This window comes from Aquarana catesbeiana, linkage group LG01 (genome assembly GCF_042186555.1).
Source record: "Aquarana catesbeiana isolate 2022-GZ linkage group LG01, ASM4218655v1, whole genome shotgun sequence".
NCBI classification, from domain to species: Eukaryota; Metazoa; Chordata; class Amphibia; order Anura; family Ranidae; genus Aquarana; species Aquarana catesbeiana.
Genome location: NC_133324.1, coordinates 187325649 through 187339816, shown reverse-complemented (window position 1 = coordinate 187339816; position 14168 = coordinate 187325649). Strand labels below are relative to the sequence as shown.

Genomic DNA, 14168 nt, shown 5'->3' with positions numbered 1-14168 from the left:
TACATGTTTTTGGTAAAAAAAATACCAATAAGCGTACATTGATTGGTTAATGCAAACTCTATAGCGTCTACAACCTATGGTATATATTTATGGAATTTTCATTCATTTTTTTTTTTATAGTAGTAATGGCGGTGATCAGGGACCTTTAGCTGAACTCCAATATTGTGGCGGACAATCGGACACTAACTGACACTTTGTGGGAACCAGACACACGAATACAGTGATCAGTACTAAAAATATGCACGGTCACTGTACTAATGACACTGTCTGGGAAGGGATTAAACATCTAGGGCGATCAAAGGGTTATTTGTGTATCTTAGGAAAAGGGAAGTAGAATGTACACGGCTCCACGGCTAATAATCAATGATTAAGTACTTTGTGTGAAACGCATCTGCTGAACAGTGTGGATCCCTCGTGTGTCATGTTTTTTAACCTTTGAATCTACAATAAACCAACAAATTTTTATTCATCTCTGGATGTGCCGCTTTTTCTCTTTGTTGCATGGATTTACCTGTGTACCTAGCCAGTGTTTTTGTGTACTGTATGTGTTGCTTTTACTAGGGTAACTGATGGATTTTAGTCCCTGCTCTACAGGAACACATAATCCATCCCTCCCCCCTGACATAACAGAAATCTGCCTTATTTATATAGGCAGAGGTCGGTTCTGAGTCTCTGCCCGACGATCGGTGGGTGCTGGCAAACATTGAGTGCCCCACACCCGCAGATAGCCTCCTGCAGGCGCAAATGCAGGATCACGTATATATCCTATAGGGCAGTGATGGCGAACCTTGGCACTCCAGATGTTTTGGAACTACATTTCCCATGATGCTCAACTACACTGCAGAGTGCATGAGCATCATGGGAAATGTAGTTCCAAAACATCAGGGGTGCCAAGGTTCGCCATCACTGCTATAGGGCAATCAGCAAGAGGTTTTAAAAGGAAAGTTTTTTTTTTTTTTTTAAGTAGCAAAACATATACTTACCTGCACAGTGCAGTGGTTTTGCACAGAGCAGCCCCGATCCTCCTCTTCCCGGGTGGGAACTCAGCACAGCCATTCACTGGGAAGTTCAGTGTGCTGCTGCTTCTCCTCCCCCAGCTCTCAAGCAGCTGAGAACAGAGGGAATATGATCACTTATAAAAAGGTATTTATAATATATTGCCTTTCATTTCTATTTTAAACTGAATGGGTTGTTTTACAAGATGATCGTTTACAATCACTTTAAGGCTGTTCAATTAATCTATGTTATACCGTTGTGTAGTGAACATAGCATAATTGCATGGCCAGAACATTTTTATAGTTTATTCTATAACAGATACACATGCACATGGCTCAGGACACACCAAAAAGAACAGTCCTGCCATTCATGACTACAGGAATTATGCATACATCATGTGGTGCTATATAAAGAAAAGAGATAAGTCTAGGAATGTGTCCATGTCAAAAACACTGATGTACTGTATAAGGCAGTGTATGTACCCTACATATTTGATTTTGGAAACCTGTCAAACCCTACACAGACATTTTGCTAACAGAAATCAATCTGTATTTAAGAGGCAATATCACAATAAATATTGAACAATTATCACAAAAATCAGCACTAATTCTTACCAATCTTAACATCAGTGACGTGCCATAACCCAATCATTCTGTTCTCAGCAAACTAGCGAAGCCAGGCAAATAACACTCATTTCTTATTGGTTTCTGTAGGTTACATCATACAATTTTGTATTCTTTTTTTTATTAAAGCCCACAGTGAATCCAGATTACAAACATAAATGTAAACGTCAACGTTCATCCAGCATATAGAATCCAGACCAGAATTCGGGAGACACACCGGTGGCTAAGACATGCTGTTTTCTTTTCTACCCTTTGTACGAGTCACGACTGTGCCTTTCACTGGGCTGTATTGTGCAGCAAAGATGAATAAATGAGTTTTGTAATTTGCAGAAGAGTAGCATGAAGAGTGTACTGCACCACCACAGCCCCGAACCCTTTGTAAAAGCCTAGCATTCCTTCCTCTCGTTTTATAGTATTAATGCAGTCTCTCATGCCCTCGTACTGAGTGTTGATAGGCAGTACTTCATAGCCAAGGTCCGTATTATCGATTATTGTGCGTGTCCCTTGAATATGAAGGCGATGCATCACAGTTTCAAGAGGATACAGCATGACATCAGCACACAGGCTGGCAGCAAAGTTGGCTACAAGTTCTGGGAAATACTCCTCCAAAATGTTCTGAGCTGATGAAGTGGCATCAGCTGGATTTCTGGCAGGCTTTCTTTTCTTTATAAAGAATAAAACACATTTCTGAATGATTGAGCTGATTATATAATGAAGGACACCATGAAGGACAGTGGGGAAGGTAAGAACCAGAAGAGGCAGCAGACGTTTGCTGTGCGGTACGCCAAGTCCCACAAGTCGGCCAATTCCTTCTTTCACACAATCCAGAATGCCAGGATTGTCACGGATGATCTCACTCTGTAATGTATATAAAAAAAAAATATCAAAATAAAATCAATTTAAGTCTAGTAAAAATAGAAAATAAAGACACGAAGACAACCGTTATAAACTAAGATTCAACTCCAAACAAACTGCAGTTCCTTGTAGATTCCAGTGAGCTGGATCACTCAGTTATGTACTTCCTGCCTGTTAAAGTAAGGAGAGTCCATACAATTTCTCTATTCAGCATTTTTTTCAAAAAAGAAAAAGCCGTATGATTCACCCTGCCAGAAACAACTAAAACCATAAATATCATTATTGGATGGGCTAACTCTTAGCGTATAAGTAAAGATAAAAGTGGTGAGTAGTTACAATTCCTGTGAGCTTTTTATTCCAGCCTGCGTCTGTGTTAGAGATTGGCATGTTCTAATTTCCCTGATCACCAGTGTTACCAGGAATCAAAGTGAGGGTAAAGTTTTGGGTTTACACAGGAAGGTTTTTTATGTGATTTTAACGGTGCCATAAACAAGATAGAACCAGAAAGATTTTTATAAAAATAAACACATTTTATTGATACATCATTAAAACGTGTTTAGTGTAAAAATTGAAGGTTAGGGACTTGTCTTTTCATCAGGTCACAGAGGATATTTTCAAAGTCGGTGAACATGTCCCAACATGTTTTGCCGCTAAGGGCTTCCTCAGGGGATTTATTAAGTAGTCAATATTCAAAAAGACAGAGTATGCCATAATAGTATAGAGCAATCCAGATCATATAAGAAAAGCAATAACAAAAATCAATGAATATTCATATTCGCCATGTCCAACCATTCAATTGCTTACCCAAAGTATCGGCCAATGTTGCCAACCCAGAACCACCAAAGCAAAGCAGAGGAAAGGGCACCGTGCAACCACAGAGGGCCCAACTATATATTGTAGCTTGGTCTTAGTGTGCCCTCTGTGGTTGCACAGTGCCCTATGTGTCCTCTGCATAACTTTGGTGGTTCTGGGTTGGCAACATTGGCCGAGACTTTGTTTGGGTAAGCAATTGAATGGTTGGACATGGCAAATATAAATATGGTTTTTTGTTATTGCTTTTCTTATATGATTAATCTGTATTGCTCTATACTATTATGGCATATTTTGTCTTTTTGAACAGTGACTACTTAATAAATCCCCTGAGGAAGCCCTTAGCGGCGAAACATGTGGGGATAAAACATCACTATAACTATCCTCTGTGAGCTGATAAAAAGCCAAGTTGATAATTTCAATTTTTACGCTAAACAAATTTTAATGATTTATCAATAAAATGTGTATTTATATAAAAACTTTCTGGTTCTATCGTGTTTATGGCAGCGTTAAAATCCCATTAAAAACCTTCCTGTCTATATGTTCTATCCAGGAATGTTGGTGTCTGTTTGAGTCTGTCACTAGCCCACATCACTATCTTTACTTTAAAGTTTTGGGTTGCCACCAGAAAAGCAAGAGAGGGGAAGTCTTACAATGAGGACAATTGTTCCCGTGACAACGGTCTAAAGCTGGCCATAGATGGATTGAACTTCAGCCAGTTCAGCACAGACCGGCTGAATTTCTATCAGTCTATGGGCAGTCTGGTTGTACAGAAGTCAATCTCCTGATTGACTCCTGTACAGCCAGCCTTTTGGAAAATTTTTGGTTGATCGGTGCTGCAGGCTATAGCCAGCAGTGCGGAGGAGTGTATTATGACAATGGTTGGAGCCTCCCTGCTGTCAGAATACAGTAGCTCCACAGGAGGGATTCCCCCATCCATCTTGAATGTGTGGCTGGAAGAATCGATTTTCTTTCACTCAACCCGCTGTTAAAGCTGAACCCTGGGCAAAATATTCCCCCCCACACCCCGTGCATTGGGGCTGGACAACAGAGATATACTTAAAGTGGTACTAAACCCACAACAGTAAAATCAGTCTGTATATGCAGTAAAGCGTGCGTGTTATACTCACTGTGGAACCTAAGGAGTTAATCCTTTGCATTGTGTAAAAAGGCTGTTTGATCATTTCTTCTCTTATCCTCCCCTTCTTTCACAGTCCCCAATCCTTCTCCTGATAATACAGACCTTTGGGGGCACTCTGCATATGCTCAGTTTGGCGTTTATTGCTAGAGTTTTTTTATTGGGAGGGTGCATGTGATTGGCACAGGGCCAATCAGCACTGTGGGGAAGCCTCATAGGACAGTCAGAGGAGAATGAAAACTCTTCTTACAAGTTTTAACCAGTGGTCAGCCAGACACTGATAGAAGTCACAAGACTGCTATATACTGCTGATGAGAAAAGGTATTCAGCAGTTTAGATTTACTAAAATAATTGCATTTCCATGTTCTGTGTACTGTGGAAGACCAGATATAGTGAATGCAGGTTCTTGGGTTTAGGAACACTAATGCCTTCAGTCTCCTCACGTATCACTAATTTACTAACAAACATATCAGCCTGGATGTCGCACCACTTCCTCAAACGCAATCTATCCAAAACCGAGCTTATAATTTTTCCTCCCCTACATGCTTCTTCCCCTGATTTCTCTGTCAAGATTGATGGCACAACTATCTGCCCATCCCCGTATGCCAAGGTTTTAGGTGTACTCCTGGACTCTGAACTATCCTTTCGGCCCCACATCCAATCACGGTCCAAATATTGCCACCTGAACCTACGCAACATCTCCAGAATACGCCCCTTCCTAACCAATGACACTAAAAAGCTCCTAGTTCACTCTCTGGTCATCTCTCATCTTGACTACTGAAACTCCCTCCTCACTGGATTACCTTTACATAGGCTATTCCCCTTTAAGTATATCATGAATGCTAATGCCAGGCTTATCCACCTTACCAACCGTTCAGTGTTTGCTTCTCCTCTCTGTGAATCCCTCCACTGGCTTCCACTCACCCAACGAATTAAAGCGGGGTTCCACCCAAATTTTGAACATTATCTCTATGCATTCTCTTCCTTGCTTAGATGCTGACATGCTGTGTAAAAAAATTTAAATCGCCGTAATTACCTTTTTTTTCTAATCTTCTTAGCACTTCCTGGTTTTCCTCCCATGGGAGTAGGCGTGTTTCTAGCCTCTCCCAGACCTCCCACAGTCCCCTGGGAGCTAGTCTCAGGCTTCCCAGCATGCATTGTGCAACAGCGTCATCACAACAGCTCGGTGAATGCTGGGAGCACAGCATTCACCGCATCCAGGAAATACATGCTTGTGGGCTTCAAATGCCCACAATGAAGATGGAAACCGCCTTCAGTGAATTTTATAAGTTATTCTTTACAATGAAATCGGACACAGGCGGACATATTACACAGAACATGTGAGTAGATAATCATGAGAAGAAAAGTTTGTGAATGAACTCCAAAAAAAAAAAAAAAAAAAAACAATAGATAGGTGGACCCCCGCTTTAAATTCAAAATACAAACAAATGCTTACAAAGCCATCCACAACGCGGCTCCCAGCTATATCACTAACCTAGTCTCAAAATACCAACCTAATTGTCCCCCCCCCACAAGACCACCTGCTCTCTCCCTTGTCACCCACTCCCATGCTATGGAACTCCCCTACCCCAATCTGTCTGACTATCTCCTATTCCGTCCACTTTTAGATGATCCCTGAAAACCATTCTCTTCAGAGAAGCCTATCCTGCCCCCACCTAACAACTGTACTTTTATTTTCTCTATCTACTCATCCCCCACAGCTATTACCTTTTGTATCACTTGACCCTCCCTCCTAGATTGGAAACTTGAACGAGCAGGGCCCTCTGATTCCTCCCGTATTAAATTGTTTTATAACTGTACTGTCTGCCCTCATGTTATAAAGTGTTGCCAAAACTGTTAGCGCTATAAAAAATCCTGTATAATAACAACTGATCCACCAATCCTTGCCTTGAAAATGGACTGTCCCTGACGTCATCATGCTACGTAGACAGGAACAGTTGACCTCTTGACCATGGGAGAGCAATGTTTTCCAAAGGATTAGTGGATCCGGCGAGCATAAACTTTGTGACCCCTAAAAAAAACAAGCAGTTTACCCTTGCAGTGCAGGCATAGCTCCACTGCATGGGGAAAACATTTTTTGCCCGGAGTTGGGATTTAAACGAAAGACAATGAAGCATGTATGGCCTGCTTAACCACTAGCCGCCCACCATATAGCAAAATGACGTCAGCAAAGTGGTTGTGTTATCCTGCCCGGGCGTCATATGACATGGTCAGGATAACAAGCCGGTGCGCGCCCCTGGGGGAGCGCATCGTGGCAATCGTTGTTGTAGCGTGTCAGTCTGACAAACCGCAACTCTGATCTAGGAAAAGTGCCTCTCTCAGATTGGACACGGCTGATCACGTGGTAAACAGGAAGAGCAGTTGATCGGCTTTTCCTCACTTGCGTCTGACAGACAAGAGTAAAGGAGAGATGATCGGCTTCTCTCCGGACGGGGGGGTCTGTGCTGATTGTTTATCAGCCCAGCCCCCCCCCCCAGATGCCCCGCCAGGACCACCAGGGATGGCCACCCCACTGGACCACCAGGTATGCCAACCTAGACCACCAAGGAAATGCCAATCAGTGCCCAGGCAACTGCCTAGCAGTGACAATGAAAAATGCCTGCCAGTGCCACCAGTGATGCCTATCAGTGAAATCTATCAGTGCCAACAATCAGTGCCAACAATCAGTGCCACCCATAAGTACCCACCAGTGCAGCCTTTCAGTGCCCAGTGTCACCTATCAGTGCCCATTAGTGCCACCTATCAGTGCTGCCTATCAGTGCCACCTCATCAGAAATTTGTCTTTTTTTAATCGTTTAGCAAAAAATAAAAAAACACAGAGGTGATCAAATACCACCAAAAGAAAGCTTTTGTGGGAACAAAATAAAAATTTAGTTTGGGTATAGTGTAGCATGACCGCGCAATTGTCATTTAAAAAGTGACAGCACTGAAAGCTGAAAATTGGCCTGGGAAGGAAGGTGCGAAAGTGCCAGGTATTGAAGTGGTTAAGAGTCGGGTATTGTTATTGAAAAGATATCCCCTTTTTGTTGTGTCTATGGGACAGATGTGAAGAGAAATCTTTCAAATTGAGACTCAGCTGGCAAAACACAGTGATTTTAACCACACTCCCCACCCTACCCAAAAATGAAAAAAACCCTTACGAGAAGTGAAATGAAAAAAGTTGTACTATATTCCCATAACTAAAAAAAGCTATCATTTATACAAGAGTGAGGCAATTCCTACTTTTGCAGAAGAAATTCGTCCACTCATAAAAAGAATGTTTTCAAGAAGATTGTATTCTGATAAGTGAACGAGTGATCATCTGTAGTAACCCTTCTGCATGGTGACGGTACTATGATCCTTCTGGGGTCATCATCTTTCACTGATCGACAGAAATGGTTTATGGGGTCTTTCAGATTCACTTCCAAAAACGTATGCGTTTCCTAGTTCAGAACTTTTCATATTGTGTAGTTTTATGACAGAATACAAAAAAACAAAACAAAACAAAAAAAAAACAAAACAAAAGGGCCAGTTCATACCACATGCAGTCTAATGTGTTTTTTTTCTGCATCAAAAACGCACGGGAAGTAGGTAATACGGTTTCCAATGGAATACCAGTGCGGTCAGTTCCAGGGCGTTCCAGTTCCGGAAAAAAAGAAGTAGAACATGCTGCATTTTCTCTGCACTGGACCGTACTTCAAAGCTGTAAACCACATCAAAAATGCACCGGAAAGCACTGGAATGCATCAAAAACGTGCATGTAGAAACGAATCAGTAACGGATCTGAAAAACCTTCTGTGTGCAGCAGCCCCTCTAATACTTACCTGAGGTCCAGAGACTCGGCTGTCCGGGACTTTCCCTCCTCATTGGCTGAAACAGCAGTGCAGTGCCATTGGCTCCTGCTGTCAATTAAAGTCATTGAGCCAATATGGAGAGAGGGGCAGGGCCAGGTTGCAGCTCCATGTCTGAATGGACACACAGAGATGTGGCTTGGCTCGGGTACTCTCATAGCAAGCTGCTTGCTGTGGGGAAACTCAAAAGGAGGGAGGGGCCAGGAGCGCCGACGAGGGAACCGAGAAGAGGAGGATTTTTGTGCTGCTCTGTGTAAAACCATTACATAGAGCAGGTAACTATAACATATTTGTTATTTTAAAAGGAAAAAAAACAAAAACAAGACTTTATTATCACTTTAAACTTGATTCAACAAATTGCCTTTAAAAGTCAATCAGTTAGGGACCATCAATGCCAAAAAAAAAAAAAAAAAAAAAAAAAAAAAAAAAAAAAAAAAAAAAGGAACTCTGCACATCTTATGGAACCATTTCATTTTCTATTACAAAAATGAAAAAATAAAAAATAAAATAATAATGATGACAGTCTGTTGTTGGCTAGCTGGGCATCTTTTTTTTTTTTCGTTTAGCCTGCGAAAAAAAAAAAAAAAAAAAAAAAAAAAAAAGGAGACAGATCCCTCCATCTACACATACAAAGTGGACGGAGGGACATTGTATTATGACAGAGGCACCCGCTGCTGTCAGAATACACTGATCATTGGCTACAGCCACTAATAGATCAAAATGTTTCCATGTCCCTTTGACAGAAATCGGTTTAAACTATTCAATTCTGTCAAGTGGAGAAGCCCACAGACTAACTAAAAATTGTCTGGTCCCTGTTGGAGTGGCCAAATTTCTATCAGTTTGTGTCCAGCTTAACAGTGAGGAAGTTGTAGTTGGGAGAATCTATCCATGGGACAACTATAACCCAGAGAAAATTTATGGAGGTATAACATGAACAAAAGCCATTGCAAATAAAAAAAATAAAACCTCATATACAGTTTAGACTTTGTAAAAAGCATGTAGATTACAAATAGCAAACAAGAACAGCAGCATGTAGATAGCAAAACAATTAGCAAACACTGAGAAAAATGCTCTTTAGTATAATAAAATCAAAACTAAACTTGTTGGCTCTAATAAAAACATGTGTGGCTAAAGGCCTGCAAAATTGAAGAAAACACCATCCCAGTGGTGAAGCTTGGTGGTGCCAATTCCTTGCACTGGCTGAGACTGGGAAAGAAGTAAGGAACTGTAATCAGGACTTTGGCAACATGCTTCAGTATAACACTCAAGCAGTGCAATTCATAAAAGACATCTAAAATGAAAGTGTAGTGGAGTTTGACATAAACACGTCTTGGCGTATGACCTATAGCAATGAATTACTCTTACCTGTACTGTTTCAATCAGACTTGATGAATAGAATGGAGTAGCAATCGCATACACCAACCTGTAAAAAACAAACAGCATATTAAGGACTAAACAAATAGCACATTTTAGCAGGATTACCACTGTCTGCATTTACTTTTACCTAAAACCACAAAAATGGTTTTGACTGTTCATATAAAAAATTCATATGGCTGAATAAAGAGCACATCGCTTTAGTTTGAATGGAAATTTAATTCATAAATGATGAGCGTCTCTTACCCTTTAAGGATTAGGTGTCCTCCTATCTGCTTGGGACTCCATTTATGGGTGAGCTCTCTGCAAGGTATAAAAACATGATTCAATATATTATTCATGAGTTTTACACAGTGTGTGTCCCACTACAAAACATGCAGAGAGTGGGTCTCCACCAGTATTGGACTATCAAATAGAAGAACATGGTAAAGAAACAGGCTAAAAAAGGTGCCTCTTAATTTTTTCAGCTTTGTTGAGCTCTTTTTTCCACACCCAATTCCTCTCCTGGCTGACTGACAATGCTTGGCAAATCCTCAACCACTTGGGTTGAAAAACACTAACGACTGGGATCCATGCAAGTGGAATAATCTCCCATGAAAAAAGTTTCCTTTTTTCCCCTAAAAATTTTTTAAAAATAATGTTGAAGTGTATCAAAAGACATTTTTATTTTTTTGATTTGGATGATTTGGAAGGTTTAGAATTCCTATCAGGTTTTTACTGCTGTTTGCACTACAGATACACTTTAAATCCAAACAAGTGGTTTCAAATTAGAAATATTTTCAATTGAGCACAATTACCAGCCATAAATAAAAATGTAGATGTTATACTTTACAGGTAACCGCAGTTTCCAAATAAAAGTTCCCTACATGAACCACCATCCTCATCAAATATTTCCTATAACCGGGTATTGGCTTATGCACACTACAGCAAAAGTCTGCCAGAACCCCAACCAGCTGCCTGGAATGGGCCAGAATAGCTACAAGTTAGTCAAGTCTTTGTGAAGACTCCGTACACATATTTATTATAGGAGGGGATAGATGGTCAGTAGGGTTTGGGTGGGAAGCAGGTTATGTTGGCAGGGTCAAACCTGTAGCATCTTCATTGCAGTTCGGAAACTGACAGGAAGACATTCCCATACCCCATCTGGCTGTGACAACCTGTATGCTTGACACCTGAACTTTGTGGGGCTAGGAGGGCTGGTGACTGACTTCTACTGAAACACAAAGAACTGCATGAAACTGAGCAAGCAATACCTCTGATGATAAAATCCTGAAATTGGATGTCTTGTTTGGTCAGACAACTGAAAATGGATGATTGGGACGAGCCGCTGGGGAACCCTACCCCCCCCTCAACTATCCTTTTCCAGACCTTCTAATTTCTCTAATCTCCTGATGTACTCTCCTCCCCTATTGTGGTGGTGGCCGTTTATTTTTTATATTCCTTCCCCTTCTTTTTCTAACGCATTTTCTCTCCAGGATGACCTATTACCTTCTTTCTTTTGGCTCTTTGTTATACCCCTTAATGTGCAAGGGAAAATTCCCCTTTATCTTTCCCTTCCTCTTCAGGCCAGGCCTTCCCGTGATGGGTTTACTAGGCTCCAGTGCTGTGATATTACTTGAATTACCCTGGTGTTCGTTCTCTCATCCTTGCCAACATTTAACGTGTCTCTATCACGCAAGACTATCTTCCATTCTATGTGAAATATTGTTGCCAATTAAGCATCTAGGTTATATCCTATTGTTACAAGTTAGCCCTTTATTAAGAGTGTAGATTTTGTACAATCATGTATTGGAATGTACTCTTCATTTTCATTTGCACTGTATGTGTACTATTCCTTTTGTTAAATCTTCAATAAAAACTAAGTGAAAGAACATGGATGATTGGGACATGGCCAACTCTGGGGATGCGAGAAGCCACCGATTCAGAGCTTTCTCCTGGTCTAGTAATCCTACACTGATCCTGCTCTTCTACCAAGCCTCCCTCAAACAATAATCTCCACTGCAACTGATGAAGATCCTGGGCAGCTGTGAGAAATGGTGAAAATAGGGCAACCGTGCGCCCTAGCCACTGAAAACAAGCTGGCTCACTTGTCTAAGAACATGAGCAAGATGGTGCAAGCACTCCTCGAGGCAAAAGCACAGAACCAACACCAGATGCTTCAAGGCTGGGCAGGCCTTCCTTTTAAGCCACACACAAATCCATGCAGTCTCCAGCTGATTTAATACAACAATCTGACACAGAACTGAGTCCTGAAGTGTCTATCTTTGCTGAATCCAATGATTAGCCCACACTGTCTCAAATTATCTAGGCTATACATCACTGCCAGGTATACTGAGTCAGTTAGAATGGATCTCTCTATACTTAAACAAGATGTTCATAACAAATGCCCAATGTCAGTAATGCTGAGCAGCATAAAGGAGAAGCTTAATTTGGTGCACCCTGTAACTTCTGGGTTTAGTGCCTGCACCTCTTGTGGCTATGCAATTCCTAAGTGGCTGAGACCTGTTCTTGTTAATATGCACTCATACTGGGCAAATAATGCAGATAGTTCAAAAGTTCCTATCAGATGGGATGCCTTCAAGGCAACTACAAGAGACTCTTTTGCAGTAGTCATATATATAATAAAACCAAAGAATATTTCAACAGGAAACTGTGAATGAATGACGCTGCTGTGTGGACGGAGTCCAGTGTATAAATTGTGATAGCGGGTGCTGAGAGAAGATCCCCTGCCCACTGTCACACCGAGGCTGCAGGAGGTGGAACATGTTACACGTTCCACCCTAAATATTGGTGGAACATGTAATATGCTCCGAAAGGTGAACTTATCCTTTAACCGTTACAAAAACCCTGTGCCCATTTACATCCTTTAACCACTTGCCGATCAGCTCTTGTACATATACGGCAGCAGGTTGGCTCTCCTGCGCAAATCGCCGTATATGTACAGCGGATCCTTTAAGAGCCATAGCAGGCGTGGGGGACCCGACGCACGTGGCCGCGATCGCCGCCGGCCACCCATGATCGTGAGCTACAATTTGGATATGCGTGTGTAAACACACAAATCCTCGCTTTAACAGGGGAGTAGAGACAGGTTTGCAGTAATTGCAAACAGCGATGTCTCCTCCCCCAGTCAGTCCCATCCCCCCACAGTTAACCCCTGCCAGTGACAATATATATATATATATATATATATATATATATATATATATATATATATATATATATATATATATATATATATACACACACACACACACATATACATATATATATATATATAGGCACACATATATATACATACACATATACACACACACACACACACACATAAATGCCATAAATCTATCCCCTATTTTGTAGACGCTATAATTTTTGTGCAAACCAGTATACGCTTATTGGGATTTTTTTTTTTACCAAAAATATGTAGAAGAATGCATATTGGCCTAAACGGATGAAGAAATTTTTTTTTAAATTTTTTTTTTAGATATTATAGTGAAAAAAAAATAATCATATTTTTTTTTTAAAAGTGTTGTTCTTCTTTGGTTTGTAGCGCAAAAAAGTAAAAACCGCAAAGATGAGCAAATACCACCAAAAGGAAGCTCTAGTGGGGGGAAAAAAAAAAAAAAGGATGTCAATTTTGTTTGGGTACAACGTCGCATGACCGCGCAATTGTCAGTTAAAGAGAAGCAGTGCCGTATGGCCTGGTCATTAAGGGGGCAAATCCTTTCAGGGCTGAAGTGGTTAACGGTACAATTCCTCAGCAGTTTCATTCATGCCACCTCCGTATGAAAACCTTAAATAAAAAGACTGAGTAATCTTTTTGACTGTGAAGGACACATTTCATTATATCTTTTTTGCTGTAATTCACAGTTAAAGTACTTTGACTTACAAGGTTTTTTAAAATATCCTTATAAATTACGCAGACACATTAAAAGAATAACTAAGAATTAAAAGAAAGCACTTTCGTTTCTTTGAATCTATAGTGACATGGCTGTGAAGACAAGACTATCTAGTATTGTTCTTCACATATAAAAAGAAAAAAAAAAAAAAAAAAAACCTCATTAGGCTCTTAAGATGAAAAGGGGAAAGGAAAGAAAAAGTTGCAAAAAAACAAAAAAAAAAAAGTTGAGAGGCCTGCTTGACTAAAACCAAACTTTGTAACTACAAAAAAAAAAAAAAAAAAAAAAAAGAAAGAGAGAGAGAGAGGCTGACTAAGTCTCAGTTCACTCTCATGACGCATATCCCTACACTCACTAAGCAGGTGATCAGGAAGGCATGAAGTCAAAACAAAGGTACACTGGACCCTAATTAATGAGAAAATAGGATTTTTATAAGAGTTTACCTGTAAAATCCTTTTCATTTGAGGTACATCAAGGGGAAACAAAGCCTCAGTAATTACTGATGGGTTATGTAGGGTATCACTAGGTGATTGGACACTGGCACTCCCTAGACAGAAAGTTCAAACCCCTATATAATCCCTCCCCTTCCTGGGGATACCTCAGTTTTGTAGCAAAGCAATATAAG

General features: G+C 40.6%; 1 protein-coding gene across 1 annotated transcript in view; it reads right to left on the bottom strand.

Moving 5' to 3' along the window:
• Positions 1 to 1689: 1689 nt before the first annotated feature.
• SLC25A46 (solute carrier family 25 member 46) overlaps positions 1690 to 14168 on the bottom strand; it is a 97099-nt gene continuing 84620 nt past the window's right edge. Inside the window, exons 6-8 of the mRNA XM_073624606.1 lie at positions 9894 to 9950; positions 9639 to 9696; positions 1690 to 2477 (exon numbers count right to left, since the gene is read on the bottom strand). Of these exons, the coding sequence (XP_073480707.1) occupies positions 1896 to 2477; positions 9639 to 9696; positions 9894 to 9950 (697 nt within the window). The 3' untranslated portion in view covers positions 1690 to 1895. The remainder of the gene's footprint in view (positions 2478 to 9638; positions 9697 to 9893; positions 9951 to 14168) is intronic.